The sequence below is a fragment of the Azolla caroliniana genome, unplaced genomic scaffold (assembly GCF_043228905.1).
Source record: "Azolla caroliniana isolate FFs.n. ecotype wild unplaced genomic scaffold, voAzoCaro1.0.p SCAF_3, whole genome shotgun sequence".
In the NCBI taxonomy this organism is placed as follows: Eukaryota; Viridiplantae; Streptophyta; class Polypodiopsida; order Salviniales; family Salviniaceae; genus Azolla; species Azolla caroliniana.
This window is the reverse complement of record NW_028230438.1, coordinates 3,741,757-3,768,834: the sequence shown is the minus strand read 5'-3', so window position 1 is coordinate 3,768,834 and position 27,078 is coordinate 3,741,757. Positions and strand designations below refer to the sequence as shown.

The window sequence follows — 27,078 nt, the reverse complement described above, 5'->3', positions numbered from 1 at the left end:
TTTCGAGCCCATGGGGTGTCTCCATTTTGAGAGAGAGAGAAGGAGAGTTCATTTCATTTCTTTTGAACACTAGGGTTAGCATGAGCATGAGCATGAGCATGAACACTAGGGTTAGCATTGGCATGAGCATGAGCATGAGCATGAGTATGACTCAATAGCATAGATATAGATAGCTATGATGAGGGAGAAGGAAGGTCATAGAGGGAGGATCTAGATAGGGATCTAGAGAGTGAAAGAGAGACTAGAGAGAGAGAGAGAGAGAGCCTAGTTAAAAAGCAGAGTATTACATATATAATATGTACATATATGTATGTGTGTTAAAAAACAGAGTATTTTGTGTGTGTGTGTGTGTGTTAAAAAAACAGAGTATATTTTTGTGTTTGTGTTACAGAAACAGAGTATATATATACATACATCTACTCACCACTGATTTTCTTCCTGGTGTCTTCTTCTGCTTCTTTCTTCCTCCAGCTATGGCTATCCAACCTTTCTTCCTCTTCATAGCCTTCTTCTTCGTTGTTTCTAAGCTTAATACTATTAGTGCTACTCCTTCTACCACCACCACCACCACCACCACCACCACTGCCACTGCCACTACCACTAACAATAACTATGCCATTGGAGCTCCCATTGATGGTGAGATGAATGCATTACTAGACATAAAGCATAGTCTTATAGATACAGAGGGCCACTTAAACAGCTGGGTAATCCATCTCCAAGAGCAAGGGGATGGTGATGGTGATGATGATAATGCTGGGTCTATAGACTATGCAATGAGCCCATGTAGCTGGAATGGAGTGAAATGCTCTTCAAGGAGAAACCATGGCAGTAGCAATGGTCTGCTAGTTGTGGAGTCCTTAGACCTCTCCAACATGAGCCTCTCTGGCTCCCTTTCCTCCTCAATTGGCCTCCTCCACAACCTAGTCAATCTCACCATAGCCTCCAACAATCTCAGTGGACCCCTGCCCCCAAGTGTTTGTGACATTGGCCCTACCCTAAGGTCCCTAAACATATCCAACAATCTCTTCAATGGCCCCTTTCTAGCCCAAAACCTGACCAATCTGGCCTCCCTCCATGTCCTTGATGCCTACAATAACAACTTCACTGGCCCATTACCCTTAGAGATAAGCAAGCTCAATTCTCTCCACCATCTCCACCTCGGTGGTAACTACTTCGAAGGCCCGATCCCGCCTCAATATGGCTCCCTCATGAACCTCTCCTACCTTGCGCTTTCCGGAAACTCTCTAACTGGAAGAATTCCCGTGGAGATCGGCAATTTGGCCCTCCTTGAGGACCTCTACTTGGGTTACTACAACCAATTTGATGCCGGTATCCCTTCCGCATTGGGACGGCTTACCCGATTGGTCCGCCTCGACTTGGCCGATTGTGGACTGTCCGGAAACATCCCACCGCACCTTGGGAACCTCACCAATCTTGATTCACTCTTCCTACAGATCAATTCTCTCTCGGGTCCGATACCCGAGGAGCTCGGCCAGCTCGGGGGCTTGCGGTCCCTCGACCTCTCTAACAATCTCCTCTCGGGACACATCCCGGACACTTTCTCGGGCCTCGGACGATTGGAGCTTCTAAACCTCTTCCGGAACAGGGTACAGGGCCTAATCCCGGGGTTCATCCCCAGCCTACCTTCCCTACAAGTTTTGTCCCTATGGGAGAATAACATGTCCGGGATGGTCCCGCAAACCCTAGGCTCACACCAAGGCCTCCTAACCCTAGACCTCTCCTCCAACTCCTTCCATGGTTCTATCCCACCTTCACTCTGTGCTATGGGTAGACTAGAGAGGCTCATCCTCTTCAACAACATGTTCTCTGGTCCTATCCCACTAGGGTTAGGGCAATGCGTTAGCCTCACAAGGTTGAGATTTGGGCACAATTTTGTCAATGGCTCCATCCCAGATGGACTCATCTCACTCCCTTCATTACAGATTCTAGAAGCTCCCAATAACCAGCTTAGTGGGAGCATACCTTCACCTAACATATCTCTCGTCGACACTAAGATGGGCCGACTAGATTTATCTCGGAACTCGCTTACCGGTTCCATCCCATCCAGCCTTAGCAGCCTATCTTCCCTTCAAGCTTTGCTCTTGCCAGATAACATGCTCATTGGACCCATTCCATTGGAAATAAGCTCTTTGAAGCAGATTTCAAAGCTCGATTTGAGCGGGAACCAACTAGATGGGTCCATTCCATCTACATTGGGGCAATGTGAGGATCTAACCTATTTGGACTTGAGCAAGAATAAGCTTGATGGCGAGATACCGCCTAGTCTTCAAAACTTGGGTGTGTTAGATTACCTAAACTTGTCGAGGAACCGATTGTATGGTGCCATACCTCCATCTTTCCAGAAAATGCAGACCCTCACATCGGTCGATTTCTCGTATAACAACTTATCGGGAGTTATTCCAAATCTTGGGCAATTTGCTACATTCAATGCAAGCTCATTTGTGGGCAATGATGGGCTATGTGGGGATCAAATTGAAACACCTTGCCAATCAGACATGGTGAGGAATAATGACTCCACAAGAAGAGGTGGGAAGCCCCAGCCTGAAACTATATATTGGATAATCGTTGGATCGATATCGTCTCTAACGGTCACGGTGTTCATTGCCGGAATCGTATACAATCGGCATGCTTTCTTCTCGTTGCTCGGACATGGAGACGGTTTCACACTCGAGCCATGGAAGCTTACAGCCTACCAAAAGCTCGATTTCACCGCGGACCATGTGTTGGCGTGTCTATCCGATGACAATATCATAGGGAAAGGTGGGTCGGGCATAGTGTATAGGTGCTCAACCCCTTCTGGATATGTAGCTGTGAAGAAACTACCTACATACAACAATAAAGTGGGTGAACACCACCACCACCACACACTAGATGATCATGGGTTTTCAGCTGAAATTCAAACCCTAGGGAAGATAAGGCACAGGAATATAGTTAGGCTCTTGGGTTGCTGTTCTAGTAGAGATACTAACCTATTGGTATATGAATATATGCCTAATGGGAGCTTAGGTGAGTTGTTACATGGCCCTAGGGGTGGTTCCTTAGATTGGTTGAAAAGATATAAGATTGCTACTGAAGCCGCCCAAGGTCTTCATTACCTACACCATGATTGCTCTCCTATCATTGTTCACCGGGACGTTAAATCGAATAACATCCTCCTGGACTCGAAATATGAAGCCCATGTTGCGGATTTTGGGCTCGCGAAAGTGCTTCATTTCCACGAATCTATGTCCTCGGTAGCAGGATCTTATGGTTACATTGCTCCTGGTAAGTCTTCTTGCTTATTTTTGTAAAGATTCTACTATAGATGTCAATGACTGTATATGTTACGAAGGTTCTACTATAGATGTCAACGGCTATATATAGAGATATGGTAAGATTAGTTACAAACACATAATGTGGGTTTATACTAAGGTTCTTTTTAACAGTAGATGACATAAACCCTAACATAACATGTTCTTTTAACCCTAAACCCAAACATAACAGAAAAATATTTGTTTTTTTGATGATTTGCAGAGTATGTATACACATTGAAAGTGGACGAGAAGAGTGACATATATAGCTTCGGAGTAGTGTTATTAGAGCTCGTCACGGGGCGGCGGCCCTTCGAACCCGAGTTCGGAGAAGCCATAGACATTGCTCAATGGGTCCGGATGAAGTTACAGAGCAAAGAAGGATTAATGGAAGTCATCGACCCTCGCATCAAGCCCGATTCGAACCGAGAACCTAATGTTATCATGACTCAGATAATGCTTGTCCTTAAAGTAGCACTTCATTGCCTTGCTGAGCTACCTATGCAGAGACCCACTATGCGTGAAGTGCTTCAAATGCTCACCAATTCTTCTTCCCCTTCATCATCATCATCATTATCATCATCATTTTCTAAGAAGATGTGTATTGATTCTCCTCCTGACCTCATCTCCATCTGACATTTTCCATTTTGAGCTGAACTCCTCTATTTGGGCTGTCTTTGGATTCCCATTTTAGGAGGTCTAGGATAGATTCCTGCTTGGTGGCATAATGGTCCTATTGGGTGGTCCTATTGGTCCATTTTTGGCCACTTTGATGGATTTGGGCACCTTTAGATCCCATTTTGAGAAGCCTTCGATGTTCAAATCCACTTTCGGTTGGATTTTGACTTGGGTGCGATCGAATATTCCATTTGGGGACTCTCGGATTTGATCGCGTTTTGGTGCTCTTTGAATGATTCGGCTACGATTGGAGCAAGGCATGGCTCGATTCAAATTACACTCTCAAATGATTGATTCAGGCATAATTTTCGATGGCTCCATGATTGGATTCATTTTGGGTGCCATTGGATACCATCATAAGCACTCTTGGATTTGATTTGGGTGTCATTTTTGGATGGTAGTCTCCGAATTGAACACAACTTGTAAATCTCGAGCCCGGGTTGATTCATTCTAGAGTCCAATAGAGATTTGAATATGGGTGGACAACTTTGGGGGGTACTTGAACTTGAGATAAACATTTTGTGGACACCCACTCTTGCCGATGCCTCTAGTCACTCGAGGACTTGCCCTTTATTTAGTTGATATAAATTGGAATGAATCTCTCTCCTTCCTCGAAAGATCTATCAACACCTAGCTTATGTATAAAAGTAGTTGGATATATGTAAAAAAACACTTTATTTAGAAACACTTTATTAATGTACACGACGTAATTCTTCCCTTTTTTCTCCCCTATATTTTTCTTCTCGATTCCCTACATGTGGTGGCATGGTGCTTGCTCTAATGCATCGGATCGAAAACTTTAATATTAAAATTGTTGGAAGAGTTGCCTAGGAATGATTATTTTTTGTTAAGAGGAGTTGGTTGTCAAGACATTGAGAGTGTCTAATTTGTGGGTTTATGAGGACTCTTGTCGGACATTACCTGGTTTTTATATCAAAAGTAATGGTCATCTCGAATGTCAATCAACCACTAACACTCAACTCAAGTACATGCTCCATTCAAGTACTTTTTTGAACTAGGCATAGCAATGACATGAACATGCCCATGCAAGGTAGAAGTGATTAATGTCCTTACCTTTGAATCAAAATGATTTATCTTCTTTTATAAGCTTTAATAAGGCTTTCGATTTTTGAAACTACAATATTTTGTGTAATGTTAAATTCATATTGTCAATGTGTAAGATCTACAAAAAATGTTCAAATAGGGAAGAAGCCAATGTAATTTCGGTCAATGGTTAAAAGGGATTGATGTGTGTTTATTTTAATTTTAGACAACATGAATTACTTGATGCATGGTATAAGTTTGTATCCTTGATAAAACACAACCGATAACTATGAATGTGGTAAAGGGAAAAGTGATCAATTGAACTGTATTTACCGTTCAAACAATATGAAAGGCATCTTCAAAAATGAAGAGCCTATATAGAGGGTGCCAAACGTGAAATGACTGCTTTGAGACTTGATGCCTATCACTACACTCATGATCATGAAAACTATATGGTAAATTTGTTTAAAAACCTTATTATAGACATTGTTTTATACCTATCTTGTGGCATCATTTATGTTGAGATTGGTTCGTTTTCGTATTGTTTTGGACGAAGCTTGCTCTTCCAAGTTCACTAAAAACATTTCTCACCAAAAAGTTACCTAGTGGGTCTATTCAAATTAAATTGTATAAAGGCATACTTCACATTGCATTTTATTCGCAATGCCTTGTTTCATCTTTGTCCCTTTTTTGGAATATAGCTAATGGACATGTTCTGAGAAAAATGTTGAATTTTTGGGAAAGCATATTGTAAGGCAACATGTCCTTGAAAGTTTATAGGAATGTCACGTTGCGTGAAAATATTTGCCATGGGTGTGTGCAAATTTAAAGGCTTGTACAACTATTTAGAATATGCAACAAGAAACATCCATTGTTTTGATTATGTTGGCTCTCCCCAAGAAGCAAAAATGTTCATATGTTGAGGGTTAGGTAATTGCCTACCTTTTATATGGTAACATGAGAAAATTTAAATATTGTTCTATACATGGCTATTACATGATGGATACACATTTATTTACGTACATAACAATAGCCCAAGCCTCCACATCAGTAATTCTCTTTGTGAGTTGGCATCCTTGATAACTGAAGGTAAGTTTGTTTCTTTTTTGGCATATAGTTGATGGATAGGTTGTGACTAAAGTACTGGGAGTTTGGGAAGAACAACTTGCATGACAAAATGTCCTTCACAGGTTATAGGAATGTCATGCATTGGTGAAAGTGCTAGCCATGGTGTCTCCGCGTAAAGTTTTTTACACAAATTTGGAGAATCCTACAAGAGGAAGAAATGGCTATATGTTGCATGGTTACGTATTAATCTCCCTTCTAGCTAACAACAACACAGGTCTAAACGAGACCAACATTAATAATGACTTACGTAAGTTGGTATCTTTGATAAGGGAAGGAACATCATTTACAACAACATGTCCTTGAAAGGTTATAGGAATCTCCTGCATTTGGAAAAGTACTTGCCATGGTGTATGCCCATTTAAAGGTATGTATAAACATTTGGAAGAGATATCCATTGTCTTAAGTATTTTGGCCATTTATGAGAAGAAACATTGTATGGTTAGAAATTTATTTATTTTTGGCCAATAACATGTAAGTTTTAAACCACACACACACGTATATAAATATATATGAGGGTTGCATAGTGGAGCCATGCACTTTCGGTTCTTAACAATTGCCCAACTTTCCACATTAATAGCGCTCCATACAACTAAAGGATAGGTTGTAGGAAAAATATGAGTGGTAATGCACAACTTGCAAAGTAACATGTCACATTGAATGTACAAAGTCCTCACCATGTGCATGTCTCCACTCAAAGGTTTATAGAACCATTTAAAAATAGTGGCAAGAGAAGTCCACTAGGTTTGCCATCCCAACTATTTATCTCTTTTTGAGAGAGAACACATTGATACATCATCTGGTTATGCATCTATTATCTACCAATTGGACATGAAGGCATCACTTTAAAACTACATCCCCTCAAGCCAAGATGTATGACTATTGCATATGGATAGGAGTAACTTTAGGTCGTTAACAATTGCCATCAATCCACATCAATGCTCTTGGAGAGAACACCTTGGAATTCCCATCCATAATACAAAATATTGTTGGCATGTTTTTTGTTGTCATAAACCAAAATCTTTGACTAGAGATAGTTGATCTACGATGGTTGCATATTCATAATGCATTAGTTGAGCAAAAAACATTGAATTTGGAAGAGCAACTTGCAAGACAACATATGCATGAAATGTTTATCAACATAATATTCAAGCAAAGTTCTTGCATTGTGCAATTGCACATCTCAATTTGAAGGTTTATTCAAACATTTAGAAAGGGTAATGAAAGATTCTGCTCTCCTGTAATTCCCGGCACTACATCCTGGTCGTGCTACGGGAGAGTCTTCTAGAGATCATGGAATGCACACATTAATCATCTATGACGATCCCAGTAAGTAATCAGTGGCATATTGATAAATGTCATTATCGCCACGTTGACTACTAGGTTGTGAGGTTTCCCTCGGAGATGTCTTCTATTCATATCTCTGTTCATCGGAAATGACTAGGCTATTCTTGACGATGAACAAAAGATACCCTTGATCCATTATATTGCTATAAATTTACACATAGTTTAATTATATGCTTGATCTATTTTATGATTTTAAATTTACAAATTGTTCTTGGTTAGGATAGTCGCACATTCAAACTACGCTCTTTCGAAAAAGATGTTAACATGTTGCATTATGATTATGTATTTACATATGGTTTTTAGTTAGTATGTCGTACATTTAGACCACACTCTTTAGAAAAAGATGTATGACTATTGCATTGTGAAAGCAATTTATTTTAGGATCTTAATAGTTTAACAATAAAATCACGGGAAAAATGCATTGAACTTTGCCAATTTATGCTTTGAGTCATGACATTGGGCATGTTTTGTGAGGTGAATTGATATCATTGTCAACTATAGTACACAAGTACACCAACCTACATTGTCCATAGACAAATATATACACACCAATGTTAACAAACACAAGCATGAATACATATATAGTGAGCAAGGCAAGAAATGTTCTCTATTTGAGCTCGGCACTACATGTAGGAGCATTGTCTTTGGCACTAATTGTAAAAACCAACAACCTTTTGTATCTTAACTAAGATTGAAACCATGGTGTGATAAGGTTGTTTTTTCTTTTAGGATACCCAAGTTTGAAAATTTGCATATATTTTTCAGGTTACAATAATGTGCAAAAGTGCAAACAAATGCACAATATATATTATAGATATTCAACTGATTTCCAACAAATAAGGTGTCAATTATCCAATTAAAGCCCTAGCAAATTGTATGTTAAGTACATGATGCATGCTTCATTGATATTGGCATGAGAAGAGAAAGAGAAAAAATGTAGAACATTTAGATACCAAGAAAAGGGCCTTGCATCCACATTATGTAAACGAAACAAAGGACACAAGAACACCAACACTATTCTAAAAGGGCCTTGCATCTACGTTATGTAAAAGAAGAGCTTTGGCCACATGAGGAATGTGCTATTTATTGGATAACAAAAATAAGGAACAAACAAAAACCAACCCATTCTTATATATAGGATAAATGTATTGAAAAGAGAACACCATGCTCTAGGAAAGAACATATGTCACTCTCACCAATCCATGTAGCCTAGGAGAGAGGTATGTGCCCACATTACAACATACACACATTCTCAAAGAATGTGTTGCCACTGAACACCACCCACATCCTCTAACAAAGAGCTTAAGCTTACCAATCACATGTGTACTCTAGCATAGAGTATGTGTTCGCCTCAAATACACATGTTCTAGCAAAGGAAAGATGCATACAAATTCCATTCAACCATTTAACACCTCATATGCTCTAACAAAGAAAACTTTACTTGACAACACCTACATGCTCCAATGAAGAACCCACATTGACACACTACCGGTCTCTAATAACGAGCAAATGTCTTAAAAGTTAAACCTATAGGATCCATCAAAGTTCCCTAGTTTACAAGACACTTATATGCATGGGCATGCCAAATCACCATAACAATTACTTTGATAATGACATTTGACATACCAATCATGACAATAGTATTGATGGAGGTCATGATGATGCTTAACCATGTCCACAAACCCCACCACACACATTGCCACAAGATTGTTAAAAGAGCCAACATTTCCGCATCCTCCAATCACACCTCATCAATAAACTAATGTGGTTGAGATTATCGAAGTCATTGCCCATTCATTGACACCTAACAATGTGCATACTTGACTTCGACATCTAAGTTAGTTTTCAACATTTTTTCACTTCTCTGAACAATCGTGTTAGAGCCCATACATTTAGTAAAATACAACTATCCCAGTTAACAATACATCAATGTAAAGTACAACTATCCTTGTTTCATTCCCCTCAATACATCAATGTGGTTGACAACATAGTAGATACCAAGTTGATGTACCTAAAAATAACCCTACACGCTACGCATTAGTACATTGTGTCAAACAAAATTTACCATGCCAACATTATCGATATAACATATACCCTCAACACCAACAAACATTCAATGTCTTCAACATGTTGCCATTAATCACACATTCCTTTACAACCTCTTCAACTACGCCACCATGTTAGAACCACCACATCACAAGTTCCTTCCTCTGATGGTTGCCTTCACCCACCTATCACTCACTGTTTGAATGACACCCATGCAACCACCTCCCTCACCATCCCATCATTGGGTTTTGTGCTTTTAGAAGTCTATATAGGCCCCATACCACACATTCTATCTGAAGTGAAGTGGTTACATCATTGCTAAATTCCCTCATACCCTCTCTCCATATTTTTCCCTACCACAAGCCCGCACTTTCCTCACTCCATGACACGTGAATCACCACTCAACACATGAGACAATGTAAGGGTTGAATCTTCGGTGAAGGTTGTGTACTTGAATAAGATAGTTTTGTGACAAGAGAGAAGATGGTGCATGGAAGGCTCACAATGACCAAGGCATCTATCTATTCCATCGATAACAAAGTTACCACCCTAAATCAAGGATATCCCCCTACTTTCTATATCTTTTGTTATACTTCCTATGTATTCAATATAATTTGTTGTAAAATTTGCTATTACTTGAACCTACCTACTTGTATCTATGTAATTATAGGGAATTATATCCATTGTCATTATTTGATTATTTGCATTGCAAAAATGCTTATTTAAATTTGGGACATGTCATAACAAAGAGCAATTTTCTTTGAAAGTCCATTGGAGAATTTGCTCATCAAGTGCCCATGAAAGAAAATGCCAACCAAAAACTAGGATTGAGTTACAATTGATATCTACATGCAAAATAAACCCATAGAAAAAATGAAGCATGAGATTTTTTTGTCTAAAGGAAGAAGTGTCAAAAATAACTTGTTGAATTAACTCGGTTAAATTTTTACCTTGAACATTTTACAATTTTGGGCTTATATCAAAATTCACCTACACCTTTGAATTGGTAATTTAGTGCTCTTGCATGGAGCTACACCAACTTCCAGGCAACACAAAACTACTAGGAAGGGAATTGATGAGAAATGGCAAGAAGGCAACCATTGTGTGAACAAACAATTTGATTAGGTGTCAAATTCCACACGAAAACTTAATCTATTGCGTCAAACGTGCATGAGAGAACTCACTTTGTGTATGACCTAGATGAGACTCGTGGAGACTCCAAAATGAGAGAACTTGTTTATTCTCTTGTGTGGAATTATGCTAAGAGAACTCAACAGAGTTTGAACGTTCTTTGCTCATGCAATGCTCCTACACAAGGGCAACGACATTGCCCAAGCATTGGCAACTTATGGTCCTGACATTGAGTTCTCACCAAACCTAGATTTGTTGAACCAACTCTCTGACCTTTAACCTAAGTTTCACACTAATTGTTTTCCTTTTCTCTTTCCAATCTGAATACACACACTTACACATATGCCCAAATTTACATGTACACATATATACACATGAAATACATTAGCACACATTTACATCCACATATAATGATATATGTAAACAAAAACATATACACAAAATGTTCATGTACACTTGCACACATTTTTCAACACACAAGAACACTTGCACGCTTGAATGTTCAAATGCAAATTTACACATACTTGCACACATTCATACATTTACACAAACATGCAAAATCACACACGCACAGGCACGTGCCCGCTCGCGCGCGCACACACATATGCACACACACACACACACTCTCTCTCTCTTTTCGTAAATCAATGTTTTGTTATTAAAACAAGATGATAATACAACCCTTGCTATCTTCACTACATCATGGGCAGTGATAATGCATGGGAAACCCTCTCAAGTGTTGCAAAACTAGATGGCATACCTCTATCTCCTCTCGGGACAACGTTCCCAAACAACATAGTTGTGAAAATTGCCACATTAATTTCCCTTTCATCCTACGGAGTTGTTGTGTTACCCACATGAAGTCCATGAAACAAGAACCCATTTCTCATGGTCCAATTAAACCACATCCCCCAATACCTAAGGTAGTCAAACACGACCTTTTATGATAGTGCAGGCATGCCTTTATCGTCATCAATAAAAACCCAGTTAAAAGGTGACAAAATATTGCATGTTATCGATGCCCAAATTTGTGATATAACAACCCAAATGGCTTTAGCAACCGGACATGTAATGAACCTGTGTCTGGCATCTTCCTCAACCACCGCAAAAAGAACATGTCCCATTTGAAATATTTCGACGTTTTAAAGCCATCGCCAAAGGCAACCCACCAACAATCACACGCCAAAGAAACACCTTAGCACGGAACGGAAGATGAGACTACCATCCTGCATCCAAAACTCTACACACACACACACTCTCTCTCTCTCTCTCTCTCTCTCTCTCTCTCTCTCTAAAACATCTATTGTTGGTTGACAAGTTTGTTGCCTTCTCCCTTTGTAGACAACTTTTGGTATCCTCAACTTCCCACACCATCTTTGAAGTATTGGTTGATTGTGCCTTACACATGAATTGTATGTAGATGAGTCTAATGTTCAACATTATGACTACTCACTAGGGGGAGAAGGCAATAACAAATATAAGTCCTTTCTAAGCTGTCACATTGACCCCATGAGAACAAACCTAAGGAACATTTCTATTGGCACTTCAATAATCCATGTAGACAAAATTTGGTATCCTCAACTTCTCAACACCACCTTTGGAGTATTGGTTGATTGCGCCTTACACATGAACTGTATGCAAATGAGTCAAATGTTTAACAACATGAGTACTCGCTAGAGGGAGAAGGCAAATTAGTTGTGGACATTACAAGGGGTGCCAACTATCTATCATCGAAGCAATGAGCCTAGTTGACATGACCTGTCTACAAGACTGGATGGCAAATCTCGATGCAATGTAGCTAGCCCTCGCATAATTTTAGGTATTCATTTTGCTGAAACAACTCTTATATTTGTTATTGCGCCTCAATGATATGCTCAACAACATTCTCCATGGACTAGCATAGGTGGAGGAACCATGGGTACTAGTTGCCACTTCATTGGCTAGTTTCATCAACCCCTCTAGTAGTACAATCGTGGATGCACATTAATTGGCAAATAAACATGAATGACATCTTAGATGTTGTCATCATGACAACTCAAACATAAACATCACCATTGGGGAAAACCACCCATTTGGTTTTGAATGGCAAATTCTGCCCCCCTCCCACCAAATTGACTAAGTATATTCCCAATGACACATGAGGTTAACCATCATATATCTCCTCTATGATGCATCACTCACCATTAGTGGACTTACCCAATGCTTTTAACAAACCTTGATTGCATATGCTCCACATTAAGCAAAATTCGTAGTGGAGTGTGATCACATTTCACTAAGAGAATCTTGAGACAAATGTTGTGCCGCAACCAATCAAAATTGCTAAGGGCTTATAGTTCCCTTCTTTCTAAGAGCTAATCCATCTAGTGGGTGGTGAAAAGGCCACATTATCTTGGTCCTAAGGATATATATGTGGCATTTTCACCCCAAGTTTGATCAACATATAATCCACTTGAAGGGCGACTCAATAAAAGCCCAACACTTGTAGTAGATGAACCCAAACTACACATGATTCATCAAAAGGAAATTGACAAACCACTTCGCATAAGCTTCATCCAACTGGTGAGAAAAGGCCACATGGTTAAGTCTAATAGTTGTGGACCCAAAAATAGAGCAGCAAAATATGGTTGTGTTCATAATCGGAAACTAAATGCAGCAACTGTTTGTGATGCTTTACTTTGTCATTTACTGACAGCATCTAGACATTGTCAAGGAGTACAAAACCAATAGCTTATTCAACAGCTTTAATGAGTACAATTAGATAAATATGCCCCTATAAGATAAGGAGAAAAATGAATTAGTTACAAGATGGAGTGTGCTTGTCCTGGTAGCTACAAGGTTTTGCCTTAAGTCTATGCTGAAACCTTCCAACATATCATAGTTAAAAGCTTTGAGCCATACATTCCATTGATGCAAGCTTTTCCCGATGATTTCACAGTTATGATCAATCCAAAGAAACTTAAAATACATAGAAAATGCCCATTCTTTGTCCTCCATATTGCGAAAATATGGGCATGTAAGCTTTAAAACCTTGATGGTGCAGAAATCCTGAACTTTGTTAAAGGGAATAAATTGAAGAGATGCTACTGTGGGCCCATGACATTGGAATCATCACTTACCTTAAGGTACATTACATGTTGTGTAGCATATCTCAAAGTAACTTACTTGAATCCAAGGATGGTGCCAAGGCAACACCAAATTCGGGTTCCTGAGAGAGGCCAAACTTTAATATAAAACAGTCTCTGTGGCCATCACCAAGTAAGAAAATCCACCTAGATAGGTCATGAAAAATCCACCTAGAATAAAATGAATATGACCCTCAATCATAAGAATCCTTAAAGTTCTGACTAGCTGAACCAAAGTTGGTCAAATGATGTTCCACTTTGATGTTCAAATCCACAATATAATGGCAGAGCCATAATCTCCCATCCATTGGAGCCTATACGAGATCTCGGTGCCTGCAACTAGCAACACAAGCACTTGCTAAGCTCAACTCCAAATATCAGTGTCAGTTCCATACCACCAATCCACATCTATTCAGTGGATGAACATATTCCTTACGGGTGGTGGAGGCCTTGGTATGGGCTGATGGAAATGCTGAGAGCCTAGTACGATTAGATGGATACATTTGGCCCTTGATGTAAAGAGATCCACATGCTACAAATGGATTATAAGTTCCTGACTAGCACTGTGAAAACTACTACGGAAAAGGATGTTCATCAGTTGCTGAAGCATCATTCCACATTCAAGATAATTGAAGTATTGTTTTGTATCAAGCATTATACCAAATTAACTTACACAATGCTTCATAATATACAGTCTAAACTCTTTCTGCGGTTATTAGAGGTCATAATTCACTAGCAAAAGAAAGACAAGTACATTCAATCACCGGAATAGATGTTATCTAAAACAAAAGAAAAACAAACAGATGTTTCATGTGCTATTGAGTTTATATTAATATCAATGTCAGAAAGGATTGTCAATCCTCCTAGGTATCAAAAGCTTCCAAATAGAAGTTAATCCAATTGTGCTTAGGCATAAATGTGCTCACACCACCAATGCTCCAATCCCATCAAGTAACAATGTCATTTATTACTACAATTATGATCATAATATCTTCTTCATGTGTTTCTTTCACCTGACTAAGTTGAGTAACTGAACATAGAGCTTTGTCAAAATGAGGTGCATTGACACAAACCATATGTTTTTAAGGGAAATTTACAGAAATTTTTTGTGCAAGGAACAACCTTTCCACCTCTATTGAGGTTAAACTTGATGAACGTAACAAGAAAGATGATAACACAAAAAGACAATTATTTAGTCATAGTAATATGATGTGAAATGCACCTGTAAGAATCAGGGCAAATCAGCCATGAAATTCACCTGTCATCACCAGTGAAACCAGAAGTGATGTCACTAAAGAAGCATAAGCTGTTATTAACACATTCCAATGTTAAACAAGAATTGATGTCACTAAAGAAGCATAAGCTATTATTAGCACATTATAAGCTTAATGGTTTCCACCAGAAATTTTATGGCCAGGTTAAAAGAAATCCATTTGCTAAAAATTCTGAAAGTATTTCCATGGATGTGAGGTTTGCCAATCTTTGGAATCAATTGAACCGTGGATTGATTATATAAGACTCTCTATCTTGCCCTCAATGAGGACCATGAACCATTGGCATTCTTGAAATGGTTTAAAGAACTTTTTTTATGGATTCCTGACTTGTCCTTGTGTTCTCATACTACATTTCCCCACTAAACAGTAGTTGACATTGGTTCACCTGGGAATCTTTACCCTTCGTGTTATGGACATATTCAAGCCGGCTCTCATATGTATTGTGGCACCTGTTATCATGCATACCTGCCACACCATGCCCATTGTATTGTTATTATTAGACTTCAGTCCAAGATTTCATTTTAATGTACTACACACCTATGCTCATTATATTTATTAGACTTCAATTTTAAACTCAACAGAAAGATCTTACTAATGTGTGAGCAATCCAAACCCATTGAAATATTAGACTTCTATTTGAACCCCATGCAAGATCTTTCCCTCAGTCTCCTAGGATCCATACATATTCTATTATTAAGGTCATATTTTGCATTATTCACTAAAAAATACATTGCTATACTATTATTATTATGATTCTAGTTGGACACAATGCAAAGATCTCATTAATGTACCAAGGATCCACCCATGCCCTTTGTCAGACATTCGTTATTTTTAAGTGACTGCACTAATATACTAAGATTCTTGTTAAATCAAAGCCAAACTGCCGGATAATAATGGATATACCCAAATATTCTGAACAGTGATTACAGAACACCGCCCTGTATCATCTTAGCTTTATTTCATTTGGATCAGGACCATCAAGACGCCATTTTTCAGGCTTAAATTCTTTATCATCCTCCCTAAGCTCAGTGATTGGTGACGATTCCACGATGAAATAAAGATATCTTCACCGATATGTATTAATTATTTTTCCGTCAATATATATCCTCTTTAGTTCTTTTAGTTCTCATTCATGTACTCTTCACTGAAGTTCACATTTTCCTCATCAACCATTTTCTGCTGAATACAGATAAGATATTCATGATAAAAAGAAAATTATGAGAATGACAGCAATGGTCAATTGTATACAATCTTCACACCCCTAGTAGGAAAAGGCAACATAATCAGCAATATTATGCATACCAGAAAACACAATACATACATACTCAGCTCATCACAATCCAAGAGCACACATGTTCATATTTATGTTTAGGATTCCATAACGTAATCGTCACATTTATGTTAACAATTCACAAATTAACGGATACCCATATGAATAGGAAATGAATGTGTTGCAGCGAATTAAGAGAAATAAAGATACATCACTGGGATCTTTGGCATTCAAAAGAGGATTAATAGTAGTGTTTTTATTATAGGCCATTATTTCTAAACCAAGGGCATGCCAGGTTTTCCTGACATCAAAGTTAACTTAATCTAGATATGCATTTTGGCTCATGTCACAATATGTACTTTCCGAAATCAGTATATCAAAAAAATGTGATTTACTTTTCAGAGAAGACAATTAGCTCTTGTGATAACATCGTTTATAATACCTTTGAGTTATCTATGAGATCATCCAAGATCTTACTCATCAGATTAAGAGAAATTGCCACTTTCTGCTGCCTTGGATAAAGGTTCTTGATGATAGGAAATTTGCAGTATGGTATAACTGGTAGACATCGGTCTTCCACCTCACGTAAGTCCACATAAACTGCCTGGAAAAGGTGGGTGACCAAATTTAAGTACATTTAAGAGAGGCCAAACCTGGGAAACAGGAAGAGAAACGAATACAGAACAGTGATACTCACCTCTACAATACCTGTATCATGAGATAATGAATCAAAATCACAGTTGAAAACAGCTTTTCCAATTATGTCTAGAATCAAGCGAGAAAACATCTATTCCATCTCTACATTTTTGCCATTGCTAGCAGCAACTTCAAAGGCTTCTCACAAAGGTTCAGGGCTGCCCTCCCAAAAAATCCAACCATCTCTGCAACATACTGAGATTTTTAAAATATCACAGTATTTGTTATCATAAATTGCTACTCAAAACTGAACATTCTTAAGTTAAGAATAGTGTCCTAATCGAATATCCTTCCCTTTAACATTAAGAATCCAAACGAACACCTTTTTATGCAAAGCAGGGACGATTATCCACCTCCGAATCTGCCGCAGTCCGTCCTGTGCTGGTGTAAGCACTTTTTCCATTACAAAATCCAATGCCTCTGCAAGGATCCCCTGTTAAATGGGGCTTCAAAGAACCTGTCAGCGAATCATCGTTTTGTAATGAATCAACTAAGAAAAACAGAAAAAAAAATGGCTGCCATTTCTCATGCTTCTTACCTTAGAATATAACTTTGTATTGTCGCTCAAAATCTGCTTCTCCATCATAGGATCAGAAACAACTAGAACTGACTGTGGACAAGAATACACACATACACATTGGTATAGGCTTATAGCATACAACTGCACAAAAATTCAGATAATGTGTTACAATGATTCTATTTCATTTTTATAGAGAAATCAATTTACCATCAAACTTCAGGCTTCATACAAAGGTATAAGGAAAGGTTCTCCTGAGATAGCTCGCGAGTTTCCTCATGCTTCTGGAATCCTGTTTTTCTTCTTGTGAAGATAGTTTTTCTCAGAGTTTTTCAAGAAACTGTGCACGCCAACACCCCTCCCTATTGCCCAAAAGGTCTGCAAGAGTCCTCCTAATTTCCCTAGACTTCGCCTGCATTTCAAATCCTCTAATTATCTGATTCACAACTGATACAGAGCAAATACTTATGCATAAAAGTAGCATGTTACTTACTTTCTCCATAATATTACTGTTTACATTACATATGATTAGCTGAATGATCATCTCTATATGTGCAAGGTAAAATGAAAACCAAGATTCAATATTTAGCACAGAAGGTATGTGAATTCCTAAGACATTATGTCAATCAATATAAACTTTGTTCTTTTCTCATTACATATTATATCAGTGCATGGACATCTCAACAAATGCAAAAGTAATGGACAGCCTTCCAATCTCATTACACATGATTAGAGGAAAAAATGAATGATTAGTGGGAAAAATGAATGTCGATACAAGATAATGGAAAAACACTATTAAGTATAAGGTATGTGAATTCCTTTATACATTATGTCGGATATTATTTCAGAATGAATTGGCCATTGGTCTCCCTTCTTTACATTCTCGATTAACCCTCACATTTTTATCCTTGTGTGTGGAAAACTATGGTACAAACTACCACAAGAGAAGTTATGGTTATGCCCATAACAGTCAAGAACATGATTAATGGTGGAATTGCTTTGGTCTAAAACCTCGTTGACCAAGTGCTCATTTGTGATCATGTTTTAGCCCATGAGCTAATCTTTTGTTCCATGATAGTGTTATATAACTTCGTCATAATCCAACAAACCATGTTAATTCGATACCAAATTTTTATTTTCCACCTTTATGGATTGGTTTAATCCAATTCATGAGCCAACCTTCCGAAAAATCTTTTGTGATTGTTGTCGCCCATTGACAATTTTGTCGTCTTGTCCATTTCAAGAACTCGGTTGTCATTAATGTTGTATATGGCGTTTTGCCATTAGACACATTTTTTGCATCTCTATTAGCAACTTTCATAGACACACATGTATTATATGTCGTCTCCATACTAAATACCATAAGCATAATTACAACGGGCATATAAAAAATATGTACATATTGTTCTATCTCTTCATCAATGAATTCACCCATTATATCTTCTTTTTTGCCCTTTGAGTTGTCTCCATGCTAACTTTGGTTGGCGTTTAAACATTTATATTTTCTTTCTTTCTTGCATTTGATAATATTGCCTTTTCTATCTCCTCAAGATTCTTCCATGTCGATACAATGTTAGGCCTTTTTTATTCTTATCTTTTGTGAGCTTGAACATTTTGTGATGACCTTTGTGTTCTTCATTAAACCAAGCATTCGTTGTCCACTTATAAGTGCACTAAAATATTGATACCCTACCTTGAGAATGAAATCCTTCAATTGCTCCCATTGGTTTTCACATCTTTACTAGGGGAGAGGTTCATGACATGACTATAAACCTCATTTGCGTATAGATGAACTTTTAGATGGCAGGATGGCATAATGTGCCTCTTTCGTTTGTAACCTAATGCATTTGTCAATGTGCACGTATAAGAGATTCTAGTTCAAGTCTAGTGACAATGGGCCAATTATGAATGTATTCCCAATGGATGCATCAAATTCTTTTACTAATATATAATCGAATGCATTTCCTTCTCCGAAGACTAGGAGACATGTCAAAACATTTGTCATTGGAAATGCATGGTTACCATCTAGAACATTCAAGTTTGTGTAATTAAGCATGTGTATGAGAAGCCTACCATAATATTACATAATACAATCTTATGAGTCACATGTCAAATCAGACACCATTACATGACCATCAACTTTTACATTTTGATAAATTGCAAGTCTAGCATTAGAATATCACACAACTAACACTTTTCCAATCTTCTTATATGAAAAAATTCAACACACACATTAGAACAATGACCATGACAATCTAGGGCATGCAAGTTTATTTTTACATAGTGTTACTTCAATGCAAATATATATTTTGCATTCATCATACGTACATGCATACTCATATGTAGTTTTCATAAGTCCCCATCATAAATAAATCAAACACTTGTAAACAAGATTTTTACTAGGCTACAAAGTTATTAATCACTTAATGAATGCATGGCACTTCAATAGGAATAAGATAAGTCACTTTCTACTCATAATTTAATTGTGATTACAATCATGAGTAGTCTAACTTGTTGAGTACCCTAGTGCCTCCATGTATGGCATCACAACATTCATCATTGCTACATTTCAAACAATGTTTCATATAAAGAGAACAAAGAAGACAATGGTTCCGAAGAAACAAAAAACACACATAAAGAAAGTATAACCTCAATGAAAGATAGTTTTGACAAGTGGAAATTTGATGCAATCTATGATATTTTTGCACTATGATAATAACTCATCGGTAAGTGATAGGTTTTTGGTTGTATCAAGCTTTCTCTTCTAGCTCTTCATCTTCAATGCTCCCTGGATGGACTAATGCTTCCATAATTCTAGCAACCACCATGTCTCTGATTTGTTTATCCACACTAGGTTAGCCTATTAAGCAACAATACTAGATACATTTACACATATATTACAAACTTCCCTAAAAATGGTAATAAATCATTAGCTTACGAACAAACTTACAAACCTCAACTTTACTCAAACACATCATTATTATAGACACTAATAGAACACATTTTCCAAAACACTTTGTCATGAGAAATATTTAACATATTTCCAACACTTTGTGACTAAACAAACAAATTTGAATCAATTATTTCTCTCAAAGGTGTACATCATGAAGAAAGGATTTGCATCTCATTCAAACCCATGAATAAGCAGATGTTGCCTTGATGTAAGGTAGACCAACGTTGCTCCTAACACCTACACACAAACTATCACGGAACCAACAATGGAGATAACACCATGAACTAGAACTTCACGATAGATGTTGATCGTTCCAGCTACATGACCGTTCACAGCCACGACGGTTGTGCTGTCTTCAAATCTAATAGGTGCACTAGTGATGCCATTGCCGAGATTCTTTATAGTAACATACAGATATGCAGGTGGCAACTCCACCACAACACCCACCTTGACAATTATGTTAACATCGGCATGGTTTCGAGGGATAATGACAATGTCATGGCTCGCATTATTCTTTATCTTGCAAGTAGCTTCAGCATTGTGCATGAGGAGGGCCACCATGAAAATGGTACACATGAATTTCTTGCTTACGTATGCCATCTTTCTATGACAAAATACAAACTCTCTCTCTTTCTCTCTCTCTCTCACTCAATGTACTCTTGTAATGGAAATATGCAAGAGGCTTTGTTGGAATAGTAAGGTTTTGGCAGCCTTTTATAGGAATTGTGGTTGTTGTAAGTGATTAATAAATAAAATGCTTTTGGATTATCATAATGCTATGGAGTTCTTAAAAGTTAATGAGTGCATGTTATGGGATCTATGCCTCATCATTCTATGGTTGGAAAGGCTTGTACTTAATTGTTATTATTTTGGGTTCGGGCAGCCTTATGGTTGTAAGCTTAGAGAATCAATCAAATGTTGGTTGTTCATATGTAAACGACATATGATTTTAATGTTAAAAGTTATGATGCTACTCTAAATGTTAGGTAGCCATACGAGAAGTTTGATGTGGACTTGAGGAAGCAAAATGTGTGTTTTTGATAAGGATGAGTGTTGGTGGTGTGGGGTTTGAAGTAGAATCTATTCAGAAGACTAGACTCATTTAGTTGTTTGTATGTACAAGTTTTGGCAGTAATATGTGAGAAGTTGATGTGGACTTGATGAAGCACAATGTATGTTTTTGGATAAGGATGAGTGATGAGGCCGTGGGGGACGAAACATACTCTCATGAGGGTATGAGGAAAAAAGACTCATGTATGTGCAGGATTTTGATGGTATTCGGCGAGATGGATGATGTGAACTTAATGACGTAAAATTTATGTTTTGGATAAGGATGAGTGAAGATGGTGTGGAGATCGAAGCACATTCACATGAGGAGATGAGGAATTTAGACACATTTTATTGTTTATGTGCAGGATTTTGGTGTATTTGGCGAGATGGTTGATGAGGACTTAACGAATTAGTTTTTATGTTTTTTTTATAAGGAAGAGTGATGATCGTGTGGGGGGCAAAGAATATGCTCATGAGGAGAGGAGGAAACTTGACTTAATTTGTTGTTGTATGTATAGGGGAATTTGGTGGTAAACCAACAAGATGGTTGATGGGGAAAGAGGAAGCATAGTTGTTGACTTTACAACCACGAACGTGGAAAATGGTCTCTTGAAAAACCAAAGAACGTAGTTGATCGCCCTCAAAACCGAGATGTACATGTTGAAGAAGTATTGAATGGCTCATAACTATGACCTCAGAGGGTTTGTTTCCGAATAGAGCTACTTTCGTTGTTGCCTTGCAATGTATCTAGGGAATAGATTGTTATTGCTGGACTGTTTTCTCTATGTTGGAGTACATAGATTTGTTTCCTTAACCGTTGTCTACACAAGACGAGCTTGGGAAAAAAAACTTTGTATGATATAATCGTTATGACCTTTCTTTATAACTAATGGAAGGATAATTTGTTTTGGAAAAAAATGTTAGGTAGCCATAGGCTTTCTCAACTTGGAGAGTATTATGTAGAGATACAAATTGTACATGTAAGGAAACATGGCTTTTTTGAACCTTCCACAAGTCATAGCCTATAGATATGCTAACAAAATCACCAAATACATTATATTTTCATATTCGGTATGATTTGTGCATATTTGCTCTCATGATACATAATGCTCCTATTTTATATCACTTGAATGCAAGAAGCATCACTTTCCCCTTGCATATTGTTGAGAAATCGACGCGGAATAGATCACAATAAACGAACTATGTGCTGAAATACGAATCACAGAAATGCCAGAAAAAACAAGACACACAACAATGCACAAATATTTACGTGGAAACCCTAAAACGTAGAAAAACAACGGGTGAACAAATTCTTCACTATAGTATAGTGGATATACAATACAGAGATGATTACAACACTCTGTCGAGTGTATCAGCCGCATAGGGCTCTTCGCGTCCACTGTTACACACACAGCTATGGCGCGGCTCTCCCTTCTCTCTCTCACGCTCCCTAGCGTTTTACAATCTTTGTACAACAACCTTTGCACAACGCATAAAGTTTGCCCTAGTTGTATATATACTTACACAACTTTCCGACCATTTACATACGTAGCCCTCATGGGGTGCACACTTAGACTATTTACAATTATAGTCTCCCGAGTTGGCTATATACACGTTTCTGGTTTCGGCCGAGGCCGAGTCACTCATCAACTCGGCTCCTCTCTCTTTCCCATCTAGAGGGACTTGTTTCCACACATCATCATTATTATTATTACTATAATAATAATAGTCGAATCTTCAAACAGTCGACTCATTGTTTTCGACTCTTCAACTGTCGGCTTTCCAAACAGTCAGATCTTCCCTGTCATCGACTGTCGGCTTTTCGATCAGTCGGTTCTTCCTCCCACCAGAGGGACATATTCTCAACACATATGTAGGGTAGAAATCGTGACTAATAATATGATACATGTACACGATCAATGCTTATAGTGTGGAAAAACAAATGCCCTAGAAATTTTGGGTACTCTAAGAAGATCAGTCTCAACTAGAAATGTATGGCGAACTAAGTGATGAGTGGAAACAAAATGAATACTAGAAAGCAAGGAGATACTTATAAACTCTAAAAGAGATATTTCGGTAATTCAAAAGTGCCTAACATTTTGGCATTGAAGTATGCCTATATAGCTAGCGTTTTTACTAACACATTTGCAACTCTTATGATAAAAGAAAGTATTTTTTACTTTTTCTTTATCTCTAGAATAAAAATATCGATAATATTGTTAGAAACTAACCATTCTACTATTGTGGCAATGTCCCATACTGTTGTGGCTATGAGACTTGAAGAACAAATGTATGCTAATTGTAGAAAATATTTTACCACCCCAAGATGTTAAAAGGGAACTTAAATTAGAAAGGTAATGTTTCCACGTTGATAAGGCATAATGGCTACCTAACAAAGAGGCATCATCAAAACTTTTAACATCAAAATAACATGTCACTCACATATGAACAACCAACATTTGATTGATTCTCTAAGCTTATAACCATAAGGCTGCCTGAACCCAAAATAATAACAATTAAGTACAAGCCTTTCCAACCATAGAATGATGAGGCATAGATCCCATAACATGCACTCATTAACTTTTAAGAGCTTCATAGCATTATGATAATCCAAAAGCATTTTATTTATTAATCACTTGCAACAATCACAATTCCTATAAAAGGCTGCCAAAACCTTACTATTCTAACAAAGCCTCTTGCATATTTCCATTACTAGAGTACATTGAGAGAGAGAGAGAGAGAGAGAGAGAAAGAGAGATTGTATTTTGTCATAGAAAGATGGCATACATAAGCAAGAAATTCATGTGTATCATTCTCATGGTGGCCCTCCTGATGCACAATGTTGAAGCTACTTGCAAGGTAAAGAATAATGCGAGCCATGATATTGTCATTATCCCTCGAAACCATGTCGATGTTAACATAATTGTCAAGGTGGGTGTTGTGGTGGAGTTGCCACCCGCATATCTATATGTTACTGTAAAGAATCTCGGCAATGGCGTCACTAGTGCACCTATTAGATTTGAAGACAGCACAACCGTCGTAGCTGTGAACGGTCATGTAGCTGGAACGATCAACATCTACCGTGAAGGTCTAGTTCATGGTGTTATCTCCATTGTTGGTTCTGTGATAGTTTGTGTGTAGGTGTTAAGAGCAATGTTGGTCTACCTTACATCAAGGTAACATCTGCTTATTCATGGTTTTGAATGAGATGTCAATCCTTTCTTCATGATGTACACCTTTGAGAGAAATAATTAATTCAAATTTGTCTGTTTTAGTCACAACAAGCTTGGAATCTGTAATATCTCATGACAAAGTGCTTTGGAAAATGTGTTTTAGTATAGTGGATAAAGTGTCGCACATTTTGGCTATAACAATGATTTGCTTGAGTAAAGTTGTGGTGTGTTGAATTGTGTGAAGTTTGTTGGGGCAAGCTACATGAAGTTTGGAGTATGTGTAAATGTATCTAGTATCGTTGCTTAATAGGCTAACCTAGTGTGGATAAACACATCATATACATGATGGTTGCTAGAATGGTGGAAGCATAAGGCCATCCAAGGAATGGTAAAGATGGAGAGCTAGAAGAGAAAGCTTAATACAATCAGAAACCTATCACTTACCAATGAGTTAATATTATAGTGCAAAAAGTTCATAGATTGCGTCGTATTTCGACTTGTCAAAACTATATTTGATTGAGGTTATGCTTTCTTCATGTGTGTTGTTGTTTCATGAGAATGGATCTCCCCTTTGGTTCCCTTTATGTGAGTCCTCATTTTCAAAGTTTTCCTATGCTTACAAGTGCAAGGGGGAGTGGTGCTTCTTGCATGTAAGACATGAAGAATAGTATTATGCATCTTAAGAGGGAAAAAACACAATCATATAATGTTGTTAGCCTAGTACTAAATATGAAGATATCATGCACTTTTTGATTTTGTTGTAAAAATCCATGGCTCCCTATTGTGTACACCATCTCCAAATAATACTCTTTGAACTTCCTAAGAAATATATTCATGTTATTTTTATGTTCCCATGACAATCCAACACCATTGATGCATGAATATCACCTAAAATTGTGGCCAAAGGAATCACATTTTCTTATGGTACCTTCGTACTTCAAAAAGATTTCATGGTTAGATCTTTAACAAATTGCATTGTACAATAAAGATTCTTAATCAAGCAAACTCTACATATTAGTAGTTTAGGGCTCAATTTACATTTGACTTAAAAATATAGACATTGAAAAACATCATTGAATCTTCATACTCCATTCAAATTTCTAGGAAATGAACAATGAACACCACGCGAAGGTGATCAACAACAAAGCATTATATCAAAGTGTGATACTCATACTCCTGAAATTGTTTATTGAAAAGTGTGCATAGTCAATTACTCTCATCACTTGTGCCCCAACACTGTGTCTCACATCATAATGAGTGTGAGTTAAATTGCATAGGAGCAATGGTTCAAATGGGCAATAAAGGGGATAGGTTCTTACATGTATTGATGTTAGAGTCCATCCCTTTGTCATACTCCCAAACTTGTTTAGGCTAAGTGTGCATAGTCGATTACTCTCATTATAGTGAGTGTGAGCTAAGTTGCGTGGAAGCAATGGTTCGAATGGACGACAACAAGATGTGCTACGACATGTATTGATGTGAGTGGTTTCCCCATTCGACGAAGAGCATGATTTTATAGTTAGGTGCGTGAGCCTCCTCATTTTTCCCATGTCATGATACATTGGCATTGTAGAAAAGCCTCGGTTACATAGAAATCTATTGATGCATCATGAAGCAAGTGTGTTGCATCCCATCTTCCAAACCATTTTTTTCTATATCTTGCATCAAACCGGAACACAAAATTTTGTGTTTATATGTATTTTGGATCTTTTTGCTTGCTTCCCATGTGATTCTAGAAGGTTGATGGGAGTGACTTTTTTGAAGTTTTGAACCTTAAGCATATATTCCACCATGGGAAGTAATCTTGTCTCAAGAAGTAGGAGGGTGTATGGCATTTGTTTCTTGACTTGGAGAAACTTTGTAAGAAAATGCTTTTGGATATTTTTAGACTCTTTCCAAACAGACTTAGGGATGCAACCACCCCATACTTCCACCCCATAAATAAGCACCAATGTCACCAAAGTGTTGAAAATATATTTCTTGAGGATTAAATACTTGATTTCTCTGTGATTGCATATGTTCTCTTTCCCGCCTTTAAGCAATTGACATCATATTCAACCTATGTATAATTTGAAGGAACTTCAAGGCCAAAATATTTAAATCTTTCCACAATTTCAAGTGGCTCATTATCATACATAATGCATGGTTTATCCTTATTTTAGCTCTTTAAAAGCATAATCTTTCTTCTAAAGCTATTGACATTGAACTTAGTATGAATCCAAAACTCTTTCAATGCATTCAATGATAACTACATCCAACAATAGCATGATGACTACATTCCCAATGACAACTTCAATGTTTTCTTCCTTTACAAACTTGGCAATCATGTGTTCTAATTTAT

General features: G+C 37.6%; 2 protein-coding genes across 6 annotated transcripts; one reads left to right on the top strand and one right to left on the bottom strand.

Annotated features, from left to right (window-relative positions):
- Positions 1-473: 473 nt before the first annotated feature.
- Positions 474-4,668, top strand: LOC147865925 (uncharacterized). The gene is made up of 2 exons (XM_087317509.1): positions 474-3,285; positions 3,535-4,668. The coding sequence occupies exons 1-2, from the start codon at positions 474-476 to the stop codon at positions 3,945-3,947; spliced, it is 3,225 nt and encodes a 1,074-aa protein (XP_087173635.1). The 3' UTR covers positions 3,948-4,668.
- Positions 4,669-14,975: 10,307 nt separating this feature from the next.
- LOC147865924 (protein LUTEIN DEFICIENT 5, chloroplastic-like) lies at positions 14,976-18,038 on the bottom strand. 5 transcript variants are annotated; one of them, XM_087316260.1, is made up of 6 exons: positions 17,772-18,038; positions 17,583-17,654; positions 17,367-17,501; positions 17,046-17,229; positions 16,791-16,952; positions 14,976-15,543 (listed from the first exon to the last, which is right to left on the bottom strand). In XM_087316260.1, exons 4-6 carry the CDS (start codon positions 17,133-17,135, stop codon positions 15,460-15,462), a joined length of 336 nt encoding a protein of 111 aa, XP_087172386.1. In that variant the 5' UTR covers positions 17,136-17,229; positions 17,367-17,501; positions 17,583-17,654; positions 17,772-18,038; the 3' UTR covers positions 14,976-15,459. The 5 variants fall into 5 exon arrangements, with proteins under 5 accessions (XP_087172386.1, XP_087172385.1, XP_087172388.1 ...); XM_087316259.1 differs by having other exon boundaries at positions 17,583-17,650; XM_087316262.1 differs by having other exon boundaries at positions 16,826-16,952; positions 17,367-17,650.
- Positions 18,039-27,078: the final 9,040 nt, after the last annotated feature.

Bases quoted from the DNA above. Each gene is read 5' to 3' on its own strand.
- LOC147865924 (XM_087316260.1), bottom strand. From the start codon at position 17,135: ATGTTTTCTCGCTTGATTCTAGACATAATTGGAAAAGCTGTTTTCAAC. The intron at 16,953-17,045 runs GTGAGTATCACT...CACCTTTTCCAG, and splicing joins ATGATACAGGTATTGTAGAG to GCAGTTTATGTGGACTTACG. The intron at 15,544-16,790 runs GTATTATAAACG...ATGGTGTGGCAG, and splicing joins ATCTCATAGATAACTCAAAG to GTATGCATGATAACAGGTGC.
- LOC147865925 (XM_087317509.1), top strand. From the start codon at position 474: ATGGCTATCCAACCTTTCTTCCTCTTCATAGCCTTCTTCTTCGTTGTT. The intron at 3,286-3,534 runs GTAAGTCTTCTT...GATGATTTGCAG, and splicing joins TTATGGTTACATTGCTCCTG to AGTATGTATACACATTGAAA.